We start from the raw sequence: 27765 nt of genomic DNA, 5'->3' as shown, positions 1-27765 counted from the left end.
TGATAATTGAGTTGATCGAATTTGCAAAAATGGTCAAATTTTCATCAACTCGATCCAACTTAATCATGTCGGCAAAATTAGTTCTCAAAATGAATGTGTATAACGTGAAAATCACGATGATGATTATTGTTTACGATGAATGTGTACGTATGTATATATGCGTATGTACATGTAGCGGGATTTTTGTCAGAGTTGCAATATAAAAAATCCAATTTCCTCCTTATCTATCATCTTCAAAGTCTCTCTCTTGTCGATTCTATTTTATTAAATGGGAGAGAGCTCTCTTCTCAATTCTTCTTGAATTTCCTGCACAATATCTTTTCAGGCCTTTCCGAATAAATTTTTTGAAGTGGGTTTTCGATTTCTTGAGAGATCAGAGCATTGTATGGAAAAATAATTGAGTTATCCGTATTGGTTTTCATCAAGAAGAGTGTGAAAATTTTGTATTTCTATTCACATTCTTTGCTGAAGGTGATTTTCTGTCCTTTCTCTCACTCTTTGTTTCTCGAATTATGTCACTAAATCTTCAGTCAATTTTGTTTATGGCCCCAAAAAGATTAGATTTTTTTTTGTCCGCGTCGAGTTCTTGTTCTATATATTTAGATCTCAATTTTTCAGTTTATCTTTTCCCGTTTGTTGAATTATTTTGTGATTCTTCTGTCTTCGTTTTTGCTGTTGTTCTCTGCTTACTGCATTTTTAATTTTAATGAGATCTGAGTATGACAGATTCTTCCCCATTTTTCTTAAATCTTAGGCTACTTAAAGCAAAATTTGTATAAAGATTGAGACTTTAAGCAATGTGGGCGAACAGAGCAGTAAAAATGGCTTAAATTTTTCGTATGCATTTCATTTTAGATGTTTAATTTCTGATCTGAAATTTCTCAACATAATTATATCATCACTGAAACTCCAGAATTTGCTTACTTTTCCTTGTTGAGTGTTGAATTTCTTCTTCTTGCAGAATATATTATGTAGACTATTCGATAGGGAAACCTCTTGATTGGCTGATGAAACCTTTTTTCTTTCTGTAAAATTATGTATTTTTGTTTACATATCTGAAGTGGGAAATGACCACAAGTTTTAGTCCAACTCTATAAAGAAAATGCTAGTTTTGTCGGTTCCCTTTTTATTTTAGATACATTTTAAATAAAAAATCTTGGTTGCCTTTTGATGTTTTCCCTCTGTGTGTTTCAATGATGCTTTTGCTTTTTATCCCACTTTTGGTTGCTTTTGCATGGCCACAGTTTGGTGAGATTGGATTCCATTTACCCTCATCTTTTTACCAATAAGTGGTGAAGGGGGCCTTCACCAAGATTGCTAAATTTTATTAAGACAGGGGCCCGATATTTGTATGGGGACTACATGTTTTTATTAAGTCATCTAACTGAATTTCATTAGATGGATCAGAAGTATAACTTTTTCTTGCATTTTTATTTTTTCATTAATAAATTTAGTTTCCAATAAAAATAAAGACTAGGACCCGACGGGTGGGGATCCAGATCATGAAACTACTTACTCAAATAAAAGAAGAGAAGTGAAAGACGAGAGAGAAATTTTTTTTTACTTTTTCCTCCATTTTCACCCGCATTTGGAAGGAAAATTTTACTCTAAATCTATGCAACACATTTTCCTTTTTTTCCTTCCATTAAAATCTTCCAAATAGTCAGTTTTAAAATTTCCTTTCCTTTCTATTCCATTCCATTATTTTCTTTCTAAATACCAACTCCCAAACTAAGCCTAAGAATACATTATTTGTCCCTTTCTTTGAAGTTAATGTAGGGACCAACATCATGTGAAAATATAAAGGCCTTCTTGACCTATATGGTGTTATGTGTCCCAAAATGCTCTCAGATATTCCAAATCAGACATGATGGCTTGTTTTTGCCACTAGATGTGGTTAAATTCCACGTCTTTTTGTCCTTGGATGTTGTTTCTTGTACACATTTAGCTTGAATGGTATTATAATCTGTTTCTGAGTATTGGCTATTGGTAATTTCTGATTAAATTTGGGTTGGCAGATCATGTCATATACTGCATTCTCTTGTTATTTATTATTCTGGGTTGCCCGCTTGTTTCTTATACTTACTTGAGTCTTCTTGTCGCTTATCATTTTTATTTCTAGTCTTATGGTACGTTTACTGGATGCAGTTTTGTTTTTTCATTTTTTAAGGATGGCTGTATGCCTTTTCATCCAGTCTTTTGTCTTGTGTTTTTATGCAGATTACATAGTATTCTGATACTATGAAGAACAAAGATGGAAAACCAACTACCCATCCTCATAAAACATGCAGGACGGTTCCCATGGCGATCATGCTTGTTGCGCTATGCGCGCTTTCATTCTACCTGGGCGGGCTCTTTTGTTCACAAAAGGACATTTATTTAACTCAGGCAGTTGATAAAGCAGGTAGAACTTCAAAGGAAACGAAAACAGGCCCTCTTCAGATCAAAGCTGTATCTTTTCCTGAATGCCCTTCAGATTTTCAAGATTACACGCCGTGCACAGATCCAAAGGTATTTCTTAAAATATATTTCTTTCTTGGCTTAGCTGTTAGAATCTGATGTGTGTTTTGACACCAAATGATCAGACACAGACCACTATGATTAATGGGGAACCCTATGGTAATGTTTGGGTTGTTTTTAGGAAATGTTCCAAAAATCTGTTTCCAGAAAATGAATTGGGAAATATGATTAATTATTGGTTCTTCTACTTAATGAGATATAAGAATATATTGAGTTATTTGTTTTTATAATTGTTTGTGAGAATATTTATAAATTTTTAACATAACATTATAACATATTGGGTTAGACTATAATATTATTCTTCAGTTTTTTTGGGTTAAAGTTATATTGAAATAATGACTATACGAAAATGTAAAACGAAATGAAAATGTGTTTAGACTAGAGAAAATTGAAAATGAAGTGAAACTGGTTATTTTCGCTTTCGGAAAATCAGAAGTTTTGGAGAAAACGTAAATAAATATTGCGTATGTCTGTAGTACCGGTTACTGCAAGTTTTATTTCCTGTAGTCCTTATTGCCTAAACCAAACAATTTATGATATTACTGCAGAGGTGGAATAAGTACAGTCGTCACAGGTTTTCTTTTCTCGAGCGCCATTGCCCTCCATTGTTTGAAAGAAAAGAATGCTTGGTTGCCCCACCTGATGGTTACAAGTCACCTATCAGATGGCCAAAGAGCAGAGATGAATGCTGGTACAGGTAATAAGCATCTTCTTCAGGAAAAATTATTCGATTTGACGAAATGTGCCTGTTGTTCTCATGGTTTGTCATTAACATAAAAAAAATCCAATTTTTTTAGGAATGTTCCATACAACTGGATTAACAGACAGAAATCGAATCAGCATTGGCTGAAGAAAGAAGGGGAAAAGTTCCTCTTTCCTGGTGGCGGCACAATGTTCCCGAATGGTGTCGGTCCTTATGTTGATTTGATGCAAGATCTGATTCCAGGAATAAAAGATGGGACAATTCGTACGGCTATTGATACAGGGTGTGGGGTGAGTTTGCTTTCTATAGTTCATGCACAGATTTTACTCCCTGTACAAAATCATCAGTGTTTTATAATCATAAATGTTCAGGTTGCAAGTTGGGGAGGTGATTTGCTCGATCGTGGGGTTCTAGCATTATCTCTCGCCCCAAGAGATAATCATGAAGCTCAAGTTCAGTTTGCTTTGGAACGTGGGATACCAGCAATCTTAGGCATCATTTCGACACAACGGCTACCGTTCCCGTCAAACTCTTTTGACATGGCACATTGCTCAAGATGCCTTATTCCATGGACTGAATTTGGTAATTACCTTTACCATGTGTTGCATGCTTGGTTTCAAATCATTTCTTGTGAAAAGCTATTCAGCCAGTTTAAATCATTTTTGTAAAAGCCAATTGAAATATCTTCTGATTATTTTTAGTAAAAAGACATCCAAATGTCAGTGCACGTGTTTCAATTCATTTATACCAAGGCCTTGAGTCGGAATATTAGAATCTATAATTTACCATACACTGGTATCCTTCTCAGGTGGAATTTACCTTCTAGAGATACATCGTGTTCTCCGGCCTGGTGGCTTTTGGGTACTTTCTGGGCCCCCTGTAAACTATGAGAATCATTGGAGAGGATGGAATACAACTATTGAAGAGCAGAAATCAAATTATGAAAAGTTGCAGGAATTACTATCCTCAATGTGTTTCAAATTATACAAGAAGAAAGATGATATTGCCGTTTGGCAGAAATCATCCGACAATAGCTGCTACAAAAAGCTTGAGGCACCCGACAATTATCCTCCGAAGTGTGATGACGGTACTGAACCAGATTCAGCATGGTACACTTCAATTCGACCTTGTGTCGTTGTTCCTAACCCAAAGTACAAGAAAGTAGCATTAAAATCCCTTCCTAAGTGGCCCGAACGATTGCATACGGCTCCTGAGCGTGTTTCTGATGTTCGAGGTGGCAGTGACGGTGCTTTCAATCACGATAATAGTACATGGAAGTCACGAGTAAAACACTACAAGAAGTTGCTCCCTGCAATTGGAACTGACAAGATACGAAACATCATGGATATGAACACGATGTATGGAGGTCTTGCTGCTGCCCTGAATGACGCTCCTTCGTGGGTTATGAATGTCGTCTCGTCCTATGCCCTAAATACACTAGCTACGGTGTATGATAGGGGCCTCATAGGAACCTATCACGACTGGTGATACATTTTTTACCTGAAAATGCATCAACATTTGTCTATTGAAATTGTCTGATTTTCAGATGATGTTGATATATTTGACATCATTTTTAGGTGCGAGGCTTTTTCAACATATCCTCGAACGTATGATCTCCTTCATTTAGACGGCCTTTTCACCTCTGAAAGTCACAGGTGAAGCTCTGCTCCCCTCCTCGACTATGTTTCTTGGATGAAGTTCTCGTGAATAACACTCTGACAAAGATGTGTTTAATATCAGGCACCATGGCCCTAGATAAAGGTTATATTTTCCCACTTATGTGTACAAACAAATCGAATCGAGTCAAATTCTACACAAATTTATATACTGAAGACCGATCTCGAATTTGTTTGCTCAAAGAATGAAGTACTTTGAAGTCAAGTTAAACTTGAGCTTGGTGTATTTTAGCGCAGACATTATTATCAAGCTTTATGTCCTGAGCTTGTGAACTTGTTTTTAAATATTTGAGGAAATTATGGTCAATGACCCACTGTGGTCATTCTTTTCCATTAATAGTCATGTTGACACTATATTTTTTGGCAGATGTGAAATGAAGTACGTTATGTTAGAGATGGATCGCATACTCCGGCCAAACGGGTATGCAATCATCCGGGAGTCCAGCTATTTCGTGGATGCTGTCGCTACGATAGCTAAAGGGGTGAGATGGAGTTGTCGTAAAGAAGACACGGAATATGGTGTTGAAAAGGAAAAGCTCTTGATTTGTCAGAAGAAGCTCTGGTACTCGAAGACGAGTTCATAAGATACCTGAGAAAAAACAGAGTTGTGGAGAGTTTTCTTTCAGAGATCATACACATATTAAACTCAAACTACCGGCCATAGAAGGAAGTAAGTGCTATAATACCACTCTCAGATATTATTATTCGTTACATAAAAGTTCGAAGTTCAAAACCTCCCCATCGAATGGGAATGAGCAGACAGATTTAATGGAATTGTTAGTGTTTAGTGTCTTTTTGACATATCATATTCTTTGTGAGTCTATGTGATATTATTGTAATTTTTTTTACCAAATTTCAGTTGCATTCAAATGTTCTTTTGCTGCTAAGTCAATCTATATTTGTTGAAACTTGCTGTCATCTTATCATTTCACCATTGAAACTAATTTACCAATCTTGATTTAGTAGCTGTCACACTTGAGTTTGTCAAACTGTCTGCAACATTTTGACGATTTTCTGGACTGTTTTATTTTGGTTCGATTATGTTTTAAAAACGATACAGTTATTTCGGTTAGATTTACACATTTATTAAATGAGTAATTAAATCGTGTTTTAACATATAATATATTAACCTTTTGGTTGAAATTTTTTTTTAATAAAATCTATAAATATAAAGTCTAAATAAATTAAATACTCAGACTCACTAAATGTCATTTTATACAATGTATAATCTAAAAAAATATTAATAAAATTATTTGATTAATTAAATTTTGAATTTTTCAGTTATTTTAATTTGATATATATAATTTGAAAATCGAACTAAATAAATTTTGGTTTTAATATTTATTTTCAAAATAAAAAAATTATATTTCTTCGGTCCAGTGAGGGGAGGGACGATTGAGTGTGTGTGTGAGTCGGGCTTGCTTCTAAAGTCTAAACTCGTGGATCGTATGAAACATCTATGTAATAAACAAAAACAATTTCAAATTATTCTCGTTCGAATATGATTTCAATGATTAATTATCTAGCAAAATAAGGAAAGACAATTGGTCGTTTGGTGAAACGTATCATGTGCATACTAGATTTCTTACGAGTCGCTGCAAAAACGATTGTGATTTCTGTCGTAGTTGTTATTTTTCGATATATATTGAGTAAATATTGAATATATTATCCTTTCTTGATTTCAAATACTTCCTCGTCTTTGTTATATTTGGTTTTCTTGGCATGTGATTGTACTCTTTTAATCGAAGTTTAAAAACTTATTATTACGTGACGAAGCAAAAGCTAGTTCCAAAAATATGGGATTCAAAGTTTATGGAAAATAAAATAATCCAAGAGCCTATTCAACTATTATTAAACATATAAATAGTTTTATAGAATCGGACGATTGTCGTTTTACTAAAAATTATAACTTGTAGTAATTGTACAACCTTGATATTTTATATCGTACGTATAAATATACAACAGTTTAAGCTCTATTTTTTGCTCCTTCAACAATCTTACTCTCAATAATTATATTATTTGAAATCGTGCAAATTAAACACACAAATTCCCATATAAAAGAAAGAAATATGAGAAGTCCTCACCTCAAAACCCTGCCCCGACTTGTCACCTCGTCACCAAATTCGGAATTTTAACAGATCCATTCATTAGCTGTAAATTTGATTCTTTCTTTTTTGAGGCCAAAAGTAAATTGATTCTATATTATATTATATATAATATATAATTTGTCCATATTGAATATTGTAATCATGTAAGGTTTTGTATCTAAAATAAATTTTATATGTGTATAATAAGATACATCAATAATTATGTAACAATATATTTCATCCAATATTATAATATAAACCTTAACTTTATTTTTTTTTTCTAATTACGTTAACTTTAGTTCTTATAACCAAATTCCTAGATAAAACGAGACCGGACTTATAACCCAGTTGATCTCACCCATTACTATATGTCAATAAACTAGAGTTTGAATCTTTTCTCCTTTGTACTAAAAAAAATCTCATATAAAACAAAGTAAATATGATAAAACTAAAAATAAAAATAAAATAAATAGAAACAGAAATTGATTCATTTTCATGATATAATATACTACAAAAAAAGTAAAGGGATAAGATAGAATAATCAATGTGTTGCCACCTACATATTCTCATGACCTAACTTCATTACATCTTCCAATAATAATAGCAAAGTGGTGAGTAGGACATGATCCATATTTCTCTTTAATAATAATATTTTGTTAGAAAAAAAATATGTGATTTTTAACTAAATTTTTTAATATATATATATATTTTATATAATTTATGTTAATAAAAATAGAATTTAAAATATATAGATTCATGTACCACATTTCATGCATGCACTTTCTTTGTTCTTTTCATATTACCTAGTGCGGGAATTGGTGCTCCTATAATTGTGCCACCATGATATTTGTTTTCAAGAATGAAAGTTGTAAAGTTGGAATTTTTTTGATTATTCTTCTTTCTATGTTTCTTTTTCGATTAAATTCGGAAGAAGAATCCGAACTTTGTGCACGATGTGATATACCGTATTGATATTAGTTAAAACGAGATATATGTATATAGTTTTTATTACTCGATATACATTAACATGTACAATTTTTTGTTTGACTCATTAATACGATGATGAGTTATGCATAATATAAAAATACGAACCTTATGCTTCTCATTAACCTTTAAAATAATCTTTTGATTCACTTGAGTACAATTATTTTAATAACATTTGACCTAAATGTCGGCTGTATATATTTATATTCTTAAAAAATAATAATTTAGAATCTTTGTTTATTTATGTATGATTAGTATAATTATTTGAATAATGATAAAGTTACAACAAATATATCGTACATCGATATTTACGACAATTATATCGCCAGATTTTATTATTATCTCATGAGATTTTATATTGAATTTATATGATGAGATTTTGATAAATGGAATTTTTTGTACTGATATTTTATGTTATAAAATTTATTTTATATATTTTATTGTACTTATTATAGAATGACTCGGTTGAATAGTTTCGCAACCTTATGCTACGTCTATCATGGGACCACTATTTGCTTTATATTTGGGAACAATTATTATCTTATGCCTTTGTATTAAATAATTGCGCATTCAGGTCTCACGTGAGACGGTCTCACGAATATTTATTTGTGAGATGGGTCAACCCTATCGATATTCACAATAAAAAGTAAATACTCTTAGCATAAAAACTAATATTGTTTCACGTATGACCCAAATAAAACATCTGTATCACAAAATACGATTTGTGAGACTGTCTCACACAAGTTTTTGACTAAATAATTCTCAGTCCCACGTTATGCTTCATTGGACATTTGAAAACATGCAAATGTAGAAAATGGATTTACATAATTTTTTTACCAAGTTTACATATATAAGTGGCAACTTTAAAATCTTTAGGTTTTGTATTATTTTAAAATTTTAAGAAATACAGATTTCAAGAAATTGTTCGAGAAAACGATTGGTGCTATTTGCGCTTTATAAAATGTATTTGGATAGGTTCATAATTTGGTAAATCGCTAGACGCCTAGACATTGTTCTTTAGTTGCGTTTACTTTGAATAGTAGGATTATATATTTATAACTAGTAGGAATTATTGAGCTGACTTAGATGTGGAAAATGACCGGTACATGAATAGTAATAGTTATCTGGATTAATTTTTGAGTAGATATGTTGTGTTAGGTCTGAGATCCGACTAACAAAATTGATCAATGAGACTATCTTATAAGAATTTTTGTGTTAAATTTTGCTGCTGATGTCAAAATTATAGTTAAATTTATGAATTTCATTTTAGCCTTTTGGCTATTGTAGATATATTAAAGATGAATTTATGTTTTTTCATAGTCTAGCTATTGAAAAATTAATTATATTTTATTTGGATAATTAATAAAGAAATTAAAATTATGTTTGAAAGATGGAATTTTTTTTAAACCACGTTCACAATGACTTTCTAGGGCTGTATATAACAGTATATTAGTTCCTCTTAATTTTATTTGGTCGAAGAGATTAATAATTAAATGAAGCAAAATACAATTAGACACCATGAAAAATGACTCCACGGCTCAATTTTGTGAATCGGATCTCTAACCCGATGCAACAACTAAAAATATTATTTTTTATGAAAGTATTATTATTCATGATATGTAATATATCGGATCAACCCGACTCACAAATATGGACCTAAAAGACCGTTTTACAAAGACAAACTCGATATATACATATCACACGTATATATAACATATAATAATACTATCTCGTGATATTAGATAAATTACAGTATCAAATAAAGAATAAATAAATATTATTTTTCTTATCCTACAATTATTAATCGAGGGAACTAAAAATAATTGATGCAACTAACTGGCATTGGATTTGACTGAGATTGGAACTTTCAATGTTGATATATTATTTTGTCGCCATAAGTTTTGTTATAATTGAATATCAAATATGATATTTTGTTTAAATTTGATGTATCGGTGCCAAATATATTATAAATTATCCATGTATAAAATATTTATGAATGGTTTTTTTGGTATGTTATCGTATACTTTAGACTTCAAAATAAATATATATTACCTATTTTTGTTCAAAAGAATAAAATGCTTATCTAAACACAAAGCTAATAAAACAGATAAGATGAATACAATACAATGATAGTTACAAAAGGACAAATATTTTTAGGGATTGATTCGAAATTAAATAAAAACAATGAATATTTTGCATTATTAAAATTGTCTTGAAATAAATTATTTTAAATAAGTTTAACTAAATACTTTCTTAAAAGATAGTAAACTGAGATTAGATTAGAATTTTATTTAATTTTGTAAATATATTTTCAAATAAATAAACAATTATTATTTCGCAATTCTAAAGAACTAAATTAAAGTGGAGACCATTATCTATATTATATTATTATATTAAAATTGAAAAATGAGACATCATAGTCTCAATATAATTTTACGCTTTATAATATTTTTTAGCTAACTTTTTCGATGTGAGTTTATAGTACATTTTGTACAACTCTTTCACTTTTTTCGATTTTTTTTCAACTTTTTAATAATATATTTAAAAGTTCATACTATCTCAGTAAATCTTATATAATAATTAATTTATAAGTATCATATCATAATAAAATAAATTTTACATAAAAATTATCAAACACAAAAAATTTGATATGTTACGTATCACATGTCATGAAATATTAATATTAATAATTAACTTCTAATTGATTTGGTAAATTTTAAAAAAAATTAAAATTATACCATATTATTTAATTTTTTCTGCTTAAAATGAATTTTCTTTTTAAATCTTAAAATCATATCTTTAACTAAAATTTTTACATTTATTAATATTTTTATTTATATTTTTAAAATTTTAAATAAAAAATTATTAATCTGAAAATAACAAAATAATTAGTTAACTTTGAGGTGAATTTGGTAAGAAGGATTTAATCGAAAAAGAAAACTTATATAGGGATGAATTTGAGATTGCAGTAAAAAATGGGGATGGTGTTGTAATTTACTCATAACAGAGCTCATATAATTTCCAATTTACGAAGGTACTGCCAAAAGTTTTATATAAAATCCGAAATTGAGGTTGGAATCAGAGAGATTGTGGGTGGCGGCATCTCCACGGGTACATGATTTTCCTTACGCTCCTCTCTCTCTCTGTACAAGTGTGATTCACGCACTTATTGTTTATGTAATCATGATTATTACGCGTCTACAGTTCTTGATGTGATTCGAACTTAGACCTGATTTCGAACATTCCGGTTTTCCGTTCGTGTTCGGGGATCTGGAATGTATTTTCGGATTTATTTTAGCGATTGTTGCTTTTTACTTGCTGAACCGTTGTTTTTCTTTTTATCATGATCATGTATTTAGGATTTGGGAACTTTTCCCCAAATTTGATGATGCTTAGGCAATTCAGTGGTTTGGAATCGGATTTTTCGATTATTTTGGGGCTTGTTTGTTCACTGATCGTTGTATCGGGTATTGCTATCTTTTAAACACGACTGTAGTCTTTGGATTTCTAATTCGTTACTGTTTATGCGATTCGATGATCTGGAATATTCTCTGTTTTATTTAAATTTATGCTGTTTTTTTCAACGGTTGTATTTAAATTTTTATTTAGTTTGTTATTAATTCGTAAAATTTTGATTGGATTGTCGTTAGGGTTTGTTAATTGTTTGATACACTGTTTCCTCAGTTTTAGTATATTATTTGTCTTAGATATTGATAAGGGAGAGATTTGGCTGCTGTATATCTGGAAATTCTTGTTTGTAAAACTGTTAGCAGGATACTACTAAATCTGGGAATCAAAACTTGTGGTGGGTTGTTATAGAAGGCGAATCCGAGTGCTGTCTGATTTCTGTTACCATGTGGTTACTATTTTTTAGGTGTATGAGTCAATTATGTGTGAACTTTGTTTCTCATCAGTTGCTTTTACTGAAAATCCATAATTTATTGAATTCAAAGTGTTATTTTATTGGAGTTGTGGGTGTCTATTTGTCTATTTCCCTCCCGCTCGGGGCTAGATTCTTTTTTATGCTTTTTTTAATTTTTCTCTGGGAATGTCACTGGAAATTTGTTTCTTCATGGTCTCAGATCTACTGATTCAAAGAAATTAGAATCATCTTGGATATGGAACAAATTTACCTATGGTCAGATTGCTCTCAGCTCCGGATGTTTTCATTTGAGGAAACTCTTGACTGGCGGCTGTGTATTTCTTTCAAAGGAGGTGTTGGATCTACAATGCACTGCTGCATGTGAATTGTCTACATCCACATCTCCTGGATGCTTGTTATACTGTCAGTTTATGTCACACCCATAAGTCTTTTCCTGTTATTATCTAGTTGCTACTGCATCGCCAATCAACATCCGTTCAAAATCGTTTGTAACCGATCTATGAGGTACTTTTTAGTTTCTGTCTTTTCTTTGATTAGTTATTTGTTGGGAATTTAAGAGACTGATTACACCGGTAACGAGATTGTATTTTTTTTTTATCTCAGGTCTGAAGTCTGAAAGTAGTTGGAGAAAGTTATTTTTGTCTTAAATATTAGACAGAGTTGTCTGCACAGAAGTAGTTTACAACAGCAGTCATCTTTATGCCTTCTCCCAAATGATGTGCTGTGAAGAGCTGTGAGATTTGTTTGATTGATGATCAAAACTGAATTCAGTATCTGGTTTGTTGATAAAGCTTGGAAACCTTGGTTGACCGTGCCTTGAGCCAAATGTTGAACTTCTTTGGTCAAAGTTCTCTAAATCAGTCGGTTTTGTACTAGTATAGAGAAGATATGCTTTTTCCGTTTTCCAGCGCCTATACTGCCTTGTCCAATTATGGAATTGGTTGATTTGGTATATTTAACAAATAAGGCTGCTAGGCCATCTATCACAAATTTGTTGGTTCTGCCGGATTGGAATGCAAAACAAAATTGATGGTGGATACTGCGGAATCAGCCAGGCCGTTTTAATAAATATCTTTTGTGGTCATTTAGGGAATATAATAACTTCAGGACGTTAGCACATCTGTTTTCCATTAAAGAGTTTCCTGGGCAAGAATGGAAAGGTGTTGGTTTTAAATCTTATTTATTAATATACTCAGTTGTTTTTAGTTTTTTTTTCTCCGTTTGATTAAGTTATAATAATAACCATTGTAGATACAAGATTATTAAGGAAGTTGGTGATGGTACATTTGGAAGTGTATGGCGAGCTCTGAATAAGCAATCTGGTGAAGTGGTAGGTGTAGTTATTCTTTACGTAGGACTTAGAGTTATGTTGAATTTGCCATTGTCCTGCCCTGCCAAAAATAAAAATTCGTAATGTTTGTCATTTTAGCTAATGAATTGTTTTAACAGGTTGCAATAAAAAGAATGAAGAAGAAATACTATTCATGGGAAGAATGCATAAATCTGAGAGAAGTCAAGGTGATTTGATTTGTTTCTGTGGGTGGTTATTTGCCAACTCTTTTTTTTTTAAATGTGAGTATTTGGTTTTCCTCTTGGCAGTCGCTGAGAAAAATGAACCATCCAAATATAGTCAAGCTGAAGGAAGTCATTAGAGAAAATGATGTCTTGTACTTTGTGTTTGAATATATGGTAAATATTTTGTTCCTATAAGTCTTTACTTCTGTGGCCTTTTATAATTCCTTTTCCATTTACATTCTTATTTTTTGTCAATTTTCAGGAATGCAATTTATACCAACTTATGAAGGACAGAAGAAATTATTTGTCAGAAGCTGAAGTGAGGAATTGGTGCTTCCAAGTATTCCAAGGTCTAGCTTACATTCATCAGCGGGGGTACTTCCATCGTGACCTCAAGCCAGGTTATTACTACTATAGTTTTTTTACAATTTGTATAAGGTTTCTATGTATTATTATTTGTGTGCTATATGCTGCTTGTAGAATTTTGATTAAACTTGACTATCAAATATCTTAAAAATGTCTGTCTTTATTTATTAGTTTTGCTGACAATTGATTGTTGGTAATGCTTATCTTGATTGCATACCCCTTCTTGCAGTCTCATTATCGGCTAAATTTTTTCATCTCTGTGTGCTTTAAGTTTGCATGAATAATCTATTTTTTTCTTTTTTGAACTTTGGAGTATAGCATATGTATTTTTGGACTCTATTTTGCACTGCAAATTCCAGTGTATATGTTAATGGTTTTTCTGTTATTGGCAAATGTCCGTTCTATTGAATTGCTACTTATATTTTCTCATACTGTCATTGTGTTTGTACCCGGTTAGCTAGTTCTTTTCATTTACTTTGTGAGTCCCTGAAACAGAGAACTTGCTAGTATCAAAGGATGTCATAAAAATTGCTGATTTTGGTCTTGCTCGTGAGACCAATTCTTTCCCTCCATTCACTAATTATGTCTCGACACGCTGGTTTGTGGTTATCTACTCATCTCTTGTTCCTTTTATTCACTTCCATGTTTTACGATTTTCCTGGAAGCTTAGACTTTAACCTTGCAGGTATCGGGCCCCTGAAGTTCTGCTTCAGTCACAAACATATGGTCCGCCAGTTGGTGAGTAGAAGATACAAATTAGACGCAGTTATTTTATTAATGTTTTTTTCCTGCGACATTATATTTGTCTCTTCCACTTTGTAGACATGTGGGCTATGGGTGCGATAATGGCTGAATTATTTTCTCTCCGTCCTCTTTTTCCAGGCTCAAGGTACTGATCCTCATGTGTCGTCCTGTCTCTTGCTTTCTTGGTTTTAAATGAACTTTTAACCAGACCTAGTTTGAATTTTTTACTCTTATGTAAAATCATGTTCCACATCATTGTATGGCTTGATAGGATGCTTTCCTCCATCAACTGTCGAAAGATGAAACTTGACATTATTTTGAATATATATGTATACAATACATTCTCTTTACTTTGCCTGTTCTTAAACTGTTAAACGCGAATACTTGACTCTTATATATTTGTACAGTGAGGCTGATGAGATTTTTAAGATATGCTGTGTAATTGGCACCCCAACCAAGAATGATTGGCCCAAGGGGCTTGAACTGGCTAAGGCTATTGCTTATCAGTTTCCGCAAGTAAGTATGCCTTTGCTTCTAGCTTCTGATTAACGTTTGATGTCCCAAGGCACACGTTAATCTATTAATGCTGCCTGCTTGTCATTAAAGTCTTATCTTCTTCAGCCTGCTTTCTTTGTAAATACATTTCCTCTGTGGGTTTGATTTTGTGCTTATTAAGATTTTTGAAGTAATTCTTAGATATTTATATTTGTTTGCTTGTAGTTTCTTTCGGTGAATGCGTTCCTCGTCTGCATATTTTTTCCCTTACCTGTGATTTTAATCATTAATCAGGTTGATGGGGTACACGGCTCTTCATTGGCTCCAGGCATTAGTGAGGCTGCAGCTGACCTTATTACAGTAAGTAAAGCATAAATTCTGTTGCCTTTTTATCTCTCTTCCTTCGTAGTTACTGTGCCCTGATCTGATTGTTATCAAGAGAAGATTGTTTGTGCAAAGCGTAGTTTCTTTAATGATATCTTTGTTTACCAGTTGATTTCATGGCAAAAATGACAATTTCCCTTTCATATTTGTGCCAAATACAGTCGCTTTGTTCATGGGACCCATGCAAAAGACCAACGGCGATGGAGGCTCTCCGACATCCTTTCTTCCAGGTTGCTTGCTCTGTTTGTGTGTTTGTGCCTCTATATTTATCTTTCTTCTTCTTATTTTGAAAATCTGTTCTGAAACATAGATAAATGTTTACTTTCAAAGTGATGGAAGAGCTATCAGATGAGAATTATGTTTTGCAATGTTGCAGAATTGCTTTTATGTTCCTCCATCTTTACGCTCGAAGGCTGCTATTGCAAGAACACCACCTGGTCAGTCCTCTCAAAATTTTCTTCCCCTTCACTTAATTGTGAAATAATATATCAATTAAGTAGACCATTAAGACTTTGATCTGTTGCAGCTGGTACGAGGGGAGTCGTGGAGCAAAAATTGGGTTGGAGAAACCCTGGGAATTTAACCAACCCAAAGCCCGTGAACAATTATTATCCTGCCAAGTCACAGGCATATTTGAGTCCAGGTGCAGCGTCTTTCTCTTTCATACGATATTCGCTAATTAATGTTGATTAAGGTTAGAAGTTTTTTTTTCATCTAGAAGAGTGCAGTTTGTCTGCTTTTTTACGGTGAATACCAGGTTACTGCTTATTTGATACCAATTAATCTAAAATATCATGATATGTTCCCGTGTGTGCACGTTGGGAACTTTTTTTTTTGGTTTGGGTTGGAGGGGTGGGGCAATAATTTTATGAGATGATGCCAAAGGTATTTGTGATGATTTTTATTCTATTTACCTTCAATTTTTATGCCTATGTGCCTCTTTAAATGTGTTATATTTCGTTTATGTTATTATGCATGTATGTGTTTTGTGTTGGGTGTAAGATATATTCTAATGAATCAGAATGTTACCTGATTATATTCTCTTCCCAGGTTTGCAAAGGAGGTTGGACTTGAATAATCAGGTAGGTTTAAAGTTAATTTAATTCTCACACTATTCAATACTTAGGAAGTGAAATTTTATGCTTTTACTTTTCAGAATGCGACTAAGGCTGACAAGAACCTGAACAACTATGTGAAGCAACAGCCAAAATACAGGTCAACTGGAATGAATGGACCACGTAAGTAACTTGTTCTATGTCCACTTCTAGCTTACAAGTTGGATGTTGGAAATACAATATTTTCCATCATTTGCAAATTGACCGGACAGCTATGGCAGTTCGCTATACATCGTGGTGGATGATATTGGAAATACAATATTTTCCATCATTTGCAAATTGACCGGACAGCTATGGCAGTTCGCTATACATCGTGGTGGATAATATACCTTTTCCAATTCGTCATTTACTGTTCTTATTTACCGCACTGTTCCAGCTGGAAGTTTTCATCAGTGCCTTGTGGATGTTTTAAACATGCACGCGAATAACTTACTGCTGCATATTTAGTCACTGGAAAACATAATTTGACCACTATATTGAGCTGCTTTCACAGTTTTTGAACTTGAATATTTAACCACTTGTTTAACAGCGGCGGCTAGTAATTTGGAACCATTGCGAGGCGTTTCAGACACAACTGAGAAATTGGCAAACATGGCAGTGGGCTCTGGTAAACCACTCGCAAAGCCATTGGTGCCACCACCTATGAAGGCTGGAGGATGGCACGAGCATCCAAATCCGTTCTTTCGACGATCACAAGATTTAGTTCCTGGAAGAGGTGCTTGTGCAAGGNCCCAATCATACTGATTATCATTTTCCTAACAAAAGAGTAATACTAAAAATATCGTACAACAATATTTACAATAATTATATCATGAGATTTTATTATTATATAGTGAAATTTCGCTATAATGAGATTTTGTATTAAATTTTTAATGAGATTTTGATAAATGAAAATTTGAAAAATGCATGGTAGATGAATAGTAATAGTTATCTGGATTAAATTTTTGAGTAAGTATCTTGTGAGAAAGTTTCATTAGTTTTTATCTATGAAACGGGTTGACTCGATACATGATTGTCATGAAAAATAATGTTTTTAACATAAAAATGATATTTTTCGTGACTTGGGTCAGGTCAGAGATCCAACTAACAAAATAGATCTCTAAAACGGTTTTCCAATAGTTTTTGTATTATATTTTGCTGTTGATGTCGAAATTATAGTTAAATTTATGAATTTCATTTTACATCTTTGACTATTGTAGATATATAGTAATTGTTTCACGGAATAAATTTGACTTTTTAATTATTATTTAAAGATGAATTACTTTTTTTTCATAGTTGAGCTATTGAAAAATTAATTATATTTGATTTGGATAAATGATATAGAAATTAAAATTACATTTGAAAGATGATTTTTTTTAAACCATATTCACAATGACTTTTTAGGATCGTATATAACAATATACTAGTTTCTATTAATTTTAATTGATCCAATAGAAACCCGACCCGACCCGATCACTGAAAATATTTTTTTTTATGTCAAAAATATAATTATTCATGAAATATAATTGATCAGGTTAACCGGATTCACATTTATGGACTTTTTAGACCGTTTTACAAATACTTACTCAATAGATACATATCACACATTTATAACAGATAATAATACTATCTCGTGAGATTAGATAAATTACAATATCAAATAAAAATATAAATAAATAATATTATTCTTATCCTACACTGATTAATCGAGGCAACTAAAAACAATTGATGTTTGGACAATTAGCTGGTATTGGATTTGATTGAGATTGGAACTTGGTTTTTCTATCGGATGTTCAATGTTGATATATTTTTTAGTCGTATTAATGTTTGTTATAATTGAGTCTCAAATATGATATTTTATTTAAATTTGTAGTATCGATGCCAAATACATTATAAATTATCAATGTATGAACATTTATGAATGGTTTTTTTGGTATGTTCTCGAATACTTTTGATTTCCAAATAAATATTGATATCCTATGAATGGGCTTACTACCCCTACCCATCCCTAGGTCAAATGGAAGACAGGTCCATCAAAGACTCATGTATTCTCCTATAAATACTAGGTTTGAGTGTTTAATTTCATATATTCATGATATTGTTTTCAGCAGCACCTTTAGCTGCTTCTTCTTTATATCCTCAGTCTCTGACTTGAGAGTCGGAGGGGCTACGCCGGGACACCCTCCCGGACCCCTTCTAACGATATTCTTCGTGATTTCAGGCTCGGGACGAATTCAAATCCTGCGTCTGGGCTAGTGTCACTTGCTGGAATCAGACCCTAAATTTTCAGTGAGTATCAAATATATATTACTATTTTTGTTCAAAAGAATAAAACGTTTCTCCAAACACAAAGTTAATAAAAAGATAAGCTGAATACAATACGGTGATAGTTGCAAATGGAAAAATATTTTTAAGGATTGATTCGAAATTAAATAAAAATAATGAATATGTTGCATTATTAAAATTGTCTTGAAATAAATTATTTTAAATAAGTTTAACTAAACACTCTCTTAAAAGAGAATAAACTAGAGATTAGATTAGAATTTTTGTTTAATTTTCTTTAATTTTTGAAATATTTTTTTAAAATACATATACAATTATTATTTTGCAATTCTAACGAACTAAATAACATCAATAATATTTACAAAATAAAATTAATATTAAGAATAATTTATTTCTTGCAACCAAATGTAGCATTTATAATTATGCTAAAAATATATTGTTGATGTTATTTTAGTTCTTTAGAATTGCGAAATAAGTAATTGTATATTTATTTTTTAAAAGTTATTTTAAAAATTAAAGAAAAATTAACAAAAATGTAAATCTAATCTCATATATATTTTCTCCCTATACAATAAAAAATATCTTCATGGTTTTGTTTTAAATAAATATATTGTTTCCAAGAATTTTGTAAATACACATTGTGAATAAACCCAGTACAATTATTTATTTATATGAAAAAGTAATGTAGCTACACAAATTTTAATTATCTGAAAGTTCATACTATCTATAATTTATCTAAAAGTTCATACTATTTTAGTAAATCTTATATAATCATTAAATTATAAATATCATATCATAATAAAATAATATATATATTTTACATAAAAATTATCAAACACAAAAAATTTGATATGTTACGTATCACATGTCATGAAATAATAATAATAATAATTAACTTCTAATTGATTTGGTGAATTTTTTTTAATTAAAATTATATAATTACCGATATATTTTTTCTTCTTAAAACAATAATTATTTTTTTAAATCTTAAATATAAATAGAGGTTGTAGTCGAAGAGAGAGAGTGGGTGGCGGCATCTCCACGGGTACGTGATTTTCCTTACGCTTCTCTCTCTCTGTGCACAGGTGTGATTCACGCACTCATTGTTTATGCAATCACGATTATTACGCGTCTAGAGTTCTTGATGTGATTCGAACTTATACCTGATTTCGATAATTCCGGTTTTCCGTTCGTGTTCGGGGATCTGGAATGGATTTTCGGATTTAATTTAGGGATTGTTGCTTTTTACTTGCTGAATCGTTGTTTTTCTTTTTAATATGATAATCTATTTAGGATTTGAAAATTTTTCCCCAATTTGATGATGTTTAGGCAATTCAGTGGTTTGGAATCGGGTTTTCGGATTATTTTGGGGCTTGCTTGTTCACTGATCGTTGTATCGTGTATTGCTATCTTTTAAACACGACTGTAGTCTTTGGATTTTCTAATTCGTTACTGTTTATGCGATTCGATGATCTGGAATATCCTCTGTTTTATTTAAATTTATTCTTTTTTTTTTCCGACGGTTGTATTTAAATTTTTATTTAGTTTGTTATTAATTCGTATAATTTTGATTGGATTGTCGTTAGGGTTTGTTAATTGTTTGATACACTGTTTCCTCAGTTTTAGTAAATTATTTGTCTTATTAAAAAACCAATTTGTATTTTCTCAGTCAATTAATGATCTTGTTTTTTGCCTGGATTTTTCATTCGCCTTTCACTCCCATGGTGTTTACTTCAGCATCTATTGCCATGAATTTTGTTATACCTTATCTGCCTTGTTTAAAAGCCACATATAAGAACTGGCTGTTATTTTATGTTATGTTACGCAAGATCTCTCTATTTCTTTTTGTTTGTTTCTGGAGCTGAAAGTAAAGTAGCTTAATTTTAGTTTTCTGTTTGGAGTGTATTAGTGTCATTGTGTCATGTGACTATATTTGTTTGTTAAATGTGAGAAATTGTGTTCGAAAGCTCACGTTGATTCATTTGCTTGTTGGGTTTAGTGTTTAATTTTCTTATTGACGATTTGAAGTTCACAACCCACCCCCGGGATATACAGGTGTTTCTTAATCAACTGAATCATAATACTTCACTTTTTCTTGATAAAGCGGAAACTTCTTGTGAATATGGTTGATATGTCTTCAAAGTCGACGTCACTTAAAGACTACCTTAAGAAATACACTAGCAACGATGATGCAGAAAAGAAAAAGAAGACGAAGAAGGTAAAAAACGGTAAACCTGTTTCTGAAGGTGTTCTTATTGTGGATGAAGATCCCACCTGGCAAAGGCCAGTGAAACTCAATGAAGAAGAAGATTCAGCAGGTAACTACGAATATACATTTTTTTTCAAGCGTATGATCACAATTTTTGGCTCAATTATGTCAATGACTATAATCAAACCTGTTATAGATGAAGATAAGCCTCAGGTTGATGAAGATATTGAAGTTAAGCATATGAAACGACTGGAGCAACTCAGATCCAGTCGTCCTTTTGGGGCCATTTCTGAGGATGGAAGTGGTTGGGTTTCTGTATCTCAGAATTCTAAAAATTTGGAGATAGAAAACCAGAATTCTGATATTTATCCTCCTCCCAAAAGAAGGCCTCGAAATGACACTCCATCACCTAAACCTAATCAACAGCCTGTCAGTGTGTCAGATGTCGATTTATCTCCACCTCGGCAGCCGCGCAAGCATTTACATAGTGCTTCTCCAGAAGCCAAAAAAATGCATGTCTCAAGGGGCCAGAGAGCCCATTATGGTTCACCTTCACCTGAGCCTTATAATGAAGCTTCAGATCCCAATAAAGTAGTTTCAGACTTGTCACCGCCTCGCAGGCAAAGGGATAAGTTTAAGGCATCTCCTGAGCCTAGAAGAAAGTCTTCACATACTGGGGACATGGATTCAGATGTTTCTCCTCCTCGTCGTGCTCCTCGTGGCTCTGGATATCGAGATGACTCCCATGCTTCTTCAGCGACAGATCTTTCGCTTCCAAGAAAGGTCAAGAATGGTAAAACAGATTTCATGCATATCTCTACTAGTAAGTCAATATTCAAAACGGGTGATGACACTGTAAATTTAGCTTCTTCAGTTTCTGATCTTTCTCCCCCAAGAAAGAGACGTAAAGAATCACCTCTTTTGATTGATCGTTCAAAGACTGGTTTAGTGTCTGGTGTGGATATCAAAGAAGAAATTGATAGAAAGAAAAAGGAAGATTTGCTAAGGTAACTATTATGTTTTCATTAATATTGTGTCCGAGATTCTCTCTCTACTGCTCAAACATCCGTCTTTTTCCCATGGAATATTTGTTTGTTCTGATGTTGACCCCCTGAAGAATGATACTGAACTTACTTGAACTTCAACTACATTCAAATATTTATCTGAGTTAGCAGAGTTAGTAGAGCTTCAAGCATATATTCATATTTTAGTCTCAGGACTTGTTTTAAAAAATGATGTTATGTTGGAATAGAATTTGGGGATAGCATGTTATAAATGGGTTTTGTCTTGATTAAATGATGGCTATTTGCTGTATTTTATGGTATAGCCGAGTTTATGGATAGATGGAGGACATAGAGGAAGCACTCTGCAGGAGTTTTAGCCAAAAAAATACTTGTATGAGTTGTATCACATAGAGAGATAACTTCAGGTTTCCGTATTAATCCACCCCGTGGGCCGTGGTGCTTTATTTACTTAGTTATATGTGTTAGTTGCGGAGTCTCCTTTGGGCACCATATGGGGTTGAAATGCGTGGATTAACGTTAATCTATGAATAACTACATTCCACTTTACAAAGCTATATTTATTTAGCTTATTTCTTATGCTTCCTCAGATTCTCAACTCTAGTCCAAAACTCATGTTTCTGTAGATTCAAAGAAATGGATCCTTCTGTTAGCGGCCGAAATGCTGAAGCTGTATACCGAAACAAATCTACAGGTGAGAAAATGTATCTTCTTTGGTCACATGCCATTTTTCCAGCGGGAAAAAAACATGATATGCTATATCCTTTCTGTTGCAGGCGAACGCATGTCAAAGGAGGAGTTTTTAAAATCTCAGAAGGATAAAAAGAAGAAAGAAGAGAAGCCTAAGGTGCCACTTCTGTTTATCTTTTTTGAACTCCGAGATATTGGAAATTTTTTTCGTGAACATGGCTTACTTTTTCATGTAGTATCTTCCTTCCCACCTGTTTGTTTTCTTTTATTGTTTTGTATCTCAGCATTATCAAGAGGATTGTACCGGAAATTATCTAAATGTTAAATGAACATTCAGTGCCCAGTGGTCAGTCTGCTAAAATATCATTTTGATAAGAATTCACCAGTTTTGCCATACTTGGCATACTTGACTGTCATTTACTGTCTTTGGCCAGCCTACATTTAATTCTTCAGGATATTAGGTACATCCAGGCTTAAAGGACCGTGAGTCAAATGGGTTTCTGTCTGCATTTTCATTTCAGTTCCGGGGCATTAGTTACTCGTGGATAATCAAGAATTCTGCACCAGTGCTGTTGCTTAATTCATTTCTACTCAATTCATTTCATTCCCCTTCCTGTTTTCTGATTTCCTAATTCATCCTGAACGTGCATCTGAAGCTGGCTTTTGCTAGATTCCTGCCCAGAAGTCCCACGTGCGTGTTGATTTCAATTTTTCCTAAACTCTAAACGTGTCAGTATGTGTTTATGAGCGACTCACAAGCATCATGTATGTTCATGTATATGCTATTGTCATATTGAGCATGCGATACATCATGACATGGGTAGCTGCTTGAATAGTGGGGAATGTAATGAGCTCTTTTTGGCTCACCCTATATGAACACTTTTTAGGCAATGGACTAGGATATGGGTATATGGAATGTTGGGCATGTTTGGTTTATGACTGTACATATGGTTAGGGGCCTTGGTGAGATTTATAGAGTTTATGGGATTTGGGGTTTAGTTTAGTTATCACGCTATGTCGGAGGGTTTATCTCTGCACCTTATCTTATTATGCTTTATGGTTTCATTGCCGAACTCGGCTAATTAATATAATCTTGTTTATTGAAGTTATCACAGTGATAATAATAGTTGTAATATTGTATGCGATTTTGGAAAAAATTGGGATATGCACTTCGCTTTGAAACAAATGGATTTTTTATATCACAACTTGGCTAAAAAATTGCTTCTGCATGTTTGTTCGTTAGTTTGAGACCAAAGGCCTTGTAGTACTTGTTCGTGTATTTCTTTCATCATATTTTTCTTTATCATAATTATTATTTTCTGATAATATTGCATTAGTCTCTGTAATACCCATGCCGTGGCTTGAATGAACTCCGCAGATATATATGTATATTATGCCTATCGTTTTGCCTTGAATGTCTCACATTTAATGATACATGTGTTTTTTTCAAGTGATGACCATAATTTACCTTCAGGAAATAAAGCTGGAATGGGGTAAAGGATTGGCTCAAAAGCGGGAAGCTGAAGCTAAACTTGAGGAATTCAAATCAGAGAAGGATAAACCATTTGCACGGAGCAGGTAATAGAAAGGATCAATCCATTCAAATATAATTTAGAAGTAAATATGCCAGTGAAAAGAGTATAAATATACAAAATTTGGAACGGAACACACTCATTTTCATGCACTATTTGACATATTTTAGTCTTCATACATTCTGCCAATCATGTTCAAATGAGATATGGAAATATGAAAAGCTAATATTCTTGCATTTTTGGAATATCTTGATCATCAATAATGTGGTTGAAGCTGGTTTCTCATAGAATACATTCTTAGGCGAGTTACTTATCCTTAGCAACATAGACGAGTATTCCACCCTTGTCTTGAATGTCCAGCAACTTATTCGGTAGGTTTAGCTGGCACCTCACTTTCTTCCTGTAACATTTGAAAAATAGATTAGGTCATTATAATTTGTTTTGTCCTTAGGTGTGGTTAAGTTTATTTTCAGAGCATGGATGCTCGAAGCACCCACACATAATGTGAATTTACTTGCATGTTAACAATTGGAAATGCTATGATTGTTTGATCATGATTTGGTTGGTTTACTTGATTAAGTAACTTAATGAATTTTCAAGAATTCCTGAAAATATCACAGTTCAGTCCTAACTGACCAACCATCTGTATTAGAACTATGGGTTTGATGATAGGGGAACGCTATATGGTGTCTAAGAGGGGGAGAGGAAGAGGGTTTGAAGGTATATCCATGTTAATCCTTCTTTCTATTGCCAGAGTACATCCTTAAGAGTTCTGTCTATTAATATTCTTGATATATAAAAAAATTAGAACTAACCAATTGAGAATCCATTTCGTTTTCATTTGGATTCCCATCCAAAGAAGTCCATCTTTATTTAGATCGCAGCTTTTCCTGTAAATATTAATTACATCATCTTTGTTGATTCGGTGCTTTGTAGCTATTCTTCTGATGAAATAGGAAGGCTTAGCCTGTTATACTTATTTTTCAGTTTGAATTTTCTCTAGGGATGATGCTGATCTAGACAGATTGCTGAAGGAAAGAGTTAGATGGGGTGATCCTATGGCACATTTGGTGACGGTAGGTTGTATATCATTTATACTTTGTTTTCATAAAATGGGTACTTATATTCTCTGAACTACACTGTTATCAACCCAACTGGTTCTTGGCTTACCCGAATTGATTTGCTCCTACAGAGAAAGCACTCTCTGCCAGTTCTTCCAGACCTTGGCGATAGTGAGAAGATGAAAGAATCTGGATTTATAATTCCCCAGGAAATCCCGAGTCACAGCTGGATAAAGAGAAGACTTGAAGCTGCTCCAAACCGGTATGGAATCAAACCAGGAAGACACTGGGATGGTGTAGACCGCAGTAATGGTGAGCTCTTTGTTACCGTTTCACCTATCCACATGCCATTTCTTGAAATTTTAATACATAAGAATGTGGCATCTAATGTGCGTTGAATATATATGAAAATGGATGGAAGTTTATAATGTCTTTTGCCGCTTCTGTTGTGTAGGATATGAGAAAGAAATGTTTAAAAGGACGAATGAAAAACGAGCTACAGAGATGGAAGCATATATGTGGTCTGTTTCTGAGATGTGATCTTTATTAGAAGAATGCGGTTGATGCCCATCCAAATTGAGTTGGGCAGATTGTGAGAGATTTAATACTTCTGGTACACGGGTTTTATTGTTGTAAAGAACTATACTTGCCCCCACCCCCCCAGTTCGCTATACATCTGCCTTTTCCAATTCGTCATTTACTGTTCTTATTTACCGCACTCTGTTCCGGCTGGAAGTTTTCATCAGTGCCTTGTGGATGTTTTAAACATGCACGCGAATAACTTCTGCATGTTTAGTCACTGGAAAACATAATTCGACCACTATATCGAGCTGCTTTCACAGTTTTTGAACTTGAATATTTAACCACTTGTTTAACAGCGGCTAGTAACTTGGGACCATTGCGAGGCGTTTCAGACACAACTGAGAAATTGGCAAACATGGTAGTGGGCTCTGGTAAACCACTCGCAAAGCCATTGGTGCCACCACCTATGAAGGCTGGAGGATGGCACGAGCATCCAAATCCGTTCTTTCGACGATCGCAAGATTTTGTTCCTGGAAGAGGTGCTTGTGCAAGGAAGGTAGCTTGACTCTCATATACCAGTGTGCAGCGTAACTCAGCTTATATGTCTATGGNGCCAATCATACTTATTATCATTTCCCTAACCGAATTCTTGAATTGATTTTAATTAATTTAAAGAGCATGTTTCCACACATTCAATTAACGTAGCATGTGCCTCGGTCAAAGTTCATTTCAATTTTCATCAATTTGTATATAAATTATCGATCATTTATATATATTAATTAATAACTGAGAGTTGATTTCATTTAAAGAACTATAACGTTCATTTTTAAGGACCTAAAGTGGATGGGTTCCCCATACTCGGGGCTTGGAGTTAGGAGAGATCCACGGTACCCTTTTACCAAGAGCATCTTAGTATCTTTTGCTTGATTTACAATAAGTAAAATAAATTTATAATTAACAATTTATAATGAGATTTTGATAAATGAAAATTTGGAATTGAAATTGTGTTGTAATAATTGTTGCACAAATTTGATTGTATATATATCATCACTCTTGAAAAAATATGATATTTGTTTATTTTATATCAGATTATTGAATTATGATACCAATGATAGTCATGCAAATGTATTTATTTTCATGCAAAATGTTGGAACATTTCATGTTCGCAATCTTGATTTTGATGTTAAAGAAAACTTGTTATTGTGTTTCTAACATATTTATTCAAGTGTGAAGTTATTAACACAAGAAGCAAACTGAAACTGAATTGTGCACAAACTGAATTTCTGGCAAGTTTCGGTATTTTGATGATATCTCTCAGTTGAATGATTCAAATGACAATCCGCCAACATGAATGATTAGAAAACTCAATTTGGAACAAGTCGTAATTCACGTCAGTTGGGAAAAATCGGATGTTATCAAGGTCTAAATGATTGCTGAAATACCGAACTGATTGCACGAAAACAACAAACAGTGGGTTTGAGAAGTTGCGGTATTTTAGTCATATCTCTTAGCTCGGTTATCGAAATGAAGCGATTCAGTATGCGTTGGAAAGATAAGACGATGATCTACAAATTATCTTCAGAAGTCAAAGTCTGAATCGAAGCTTAAGATGCTGATAAATGACGATGAAACTACTGGTTTTGCACAAACTGAAATCAGCTAGGCTGATTTCAGCACATCAACTGAAACTGAAATGAACCAGCAGCTGATCCACTGAACTGAACTGAACTAAACCAGCTGAACTGAACCGAACCAACTGCTGACCAACTTAAACTGAACCAGACCAGCTGAAACTGAACCGAATCAGTTGAACTGAACCAGACCAGTTCAACTGAACCAGTTGACTAGTCGGGAAAATGTCCAGCAAGACAAATTTGACCGTTGCAATTTCAGAAACAGTACAGAAACTTTCCAAACGGTCATATTCTTGTGTTTAATGTATATATCATTGTTGGAGCTTATAAATACAACATCTAGAAGATCAAACAAGAGCTT

The 27765-nt window shown here is 33.0% G+C and overlaps 2 protein-coding genes across 9 annotated transcripts in view; both read left to right on the top strand.

The window, feature by feature from the left end:
• Positions 1 to 209: 209 nt before the first annotated feature.
• Positions 210 to 5778, top strand: LOC140989781 (probable methyltransferase PMT21). Its single transcript, XM_073459174.1, has 8 exons — positions 210 to 471; positions 2221 to 2511; positions 3069 to 3217; positions 3318 to 3513; positions 3595 to 3805; positions 4032 to 4707; positions 4801 to 4878; positions 5267 to 5778. The coding sequence occupies exons 2-8, from the start codon at positions 2242 to 2244 to the stop codon at positions 5481 to 5483; spliced, it is 1797 nt and encodes a 598-aa protein (XP_073315275.1). The 5' UTR covers positions 210 to 471; positions 2221 to 2241; the 3' UTR covers positions 5484 to 5778.
• A 5166-nt stretch (positions 5779 to 10944) lies between these two features.
• LOC140989619 (cyclin-dependent kinase F-4-like) overlaps positions 10945 to 27765 on the top strand; it is a 36471-nt gene continuing 19650 nt past the window's right edge. For 2 of the 8 annotated variants that reach the window (XR_012177532.1, XR_012177531.1), the window contains exons 1-17: positions 10945 to 11081; positions 12053 to 12357; positions 12457 to 13013; positions 13105 to 13183; positions 13303 to 13371; positions 13453 to 13542; positions 13631 to 13769; positions 14230 to 14332; positions 14420 to 14472; positions 14557 to 14623; positions 14886 to 14994; positions 15268 to 15333; positions 15519 to 15587; positions 15734 to 15794; positions 15884 to 16000; positions 16408 to 16439; positions 16514 to 16709. Coding sequence is in view for 4 of the 8 variants with exons in the window: in XM_073458907.1 (XP_073315008.1) it covers positions 13006 to 13013; positions 13105 to 13183; positions 13303 to 13371; positions 13453 to 13542; positions 13631 to 13769; positions 14230 to 14332; positions 14420 to 14472; positions 14557 to 14623; positions 14886 to 14994; positions 15268 to 15333; positions 15519 to 15587; positions 15734 to 15794; positions 15884 to 16000; positions 16408 to 16439; positions 16514 to 16595; positions 26127 to 26335 (1353 nt within the window). In the remaining 4 variants the exon portion in view is untranslated. Of the gene's footprint in view, positions 11082 to 11124; positions 11438 to 12052; positions 12358 to 12456; positions 13014 to 13104; positions 13184 to 13302; positions 13372 to 13452; positions 13543 to 13630; positions 13770 to 14229; positions 14333 to 14419; positions 14473 to 14556; positions 14624 to 14885; positions 14995 to 15267; positions 15334 to 15518; positions 15588 to 15733; positions 15795 to 15883; positions 16001 to 16407; positions 16440 to 16513; positions 16710 to 19825; positions 21053 to 21139; positions 21951 to 22591; positions 22660 to 22741; positions 22813 to 22939; positions 23127 to 23176; positions 23344 to 24129; positions 24234 to 25190; positions 25264 to 25379; positions 25561 to 25702; positions 25862 to 26126; positions 26387 to 27765 lie in introns of those variants that run through there. The other 6 variants (XM_073458907.1, XM_073458909.1, XR_012177530.1 and 3 more) reach the window with 6 other exon arrangements.

Source organism: Primulina huaijiensis, chromosome 12, assembly GCF_012295235.1.
Source record: "Primulina huaijiensis isolate GDHJ02 chromosome 12, ASM1229523v2, whole genome shotgun sequence".
Classification (NCBI taxonomy): Eukaryota; Viridiplantae; Streptophyta; class Magnoliopsida; order Lamiales; family Gesneriaceae; genus Primulina; species Primulina huaijiensis.
Note: the sequence above shows the minus strand (reverse complement) of the source record. Positions and strands in the feature narration are given on the sequence as shown.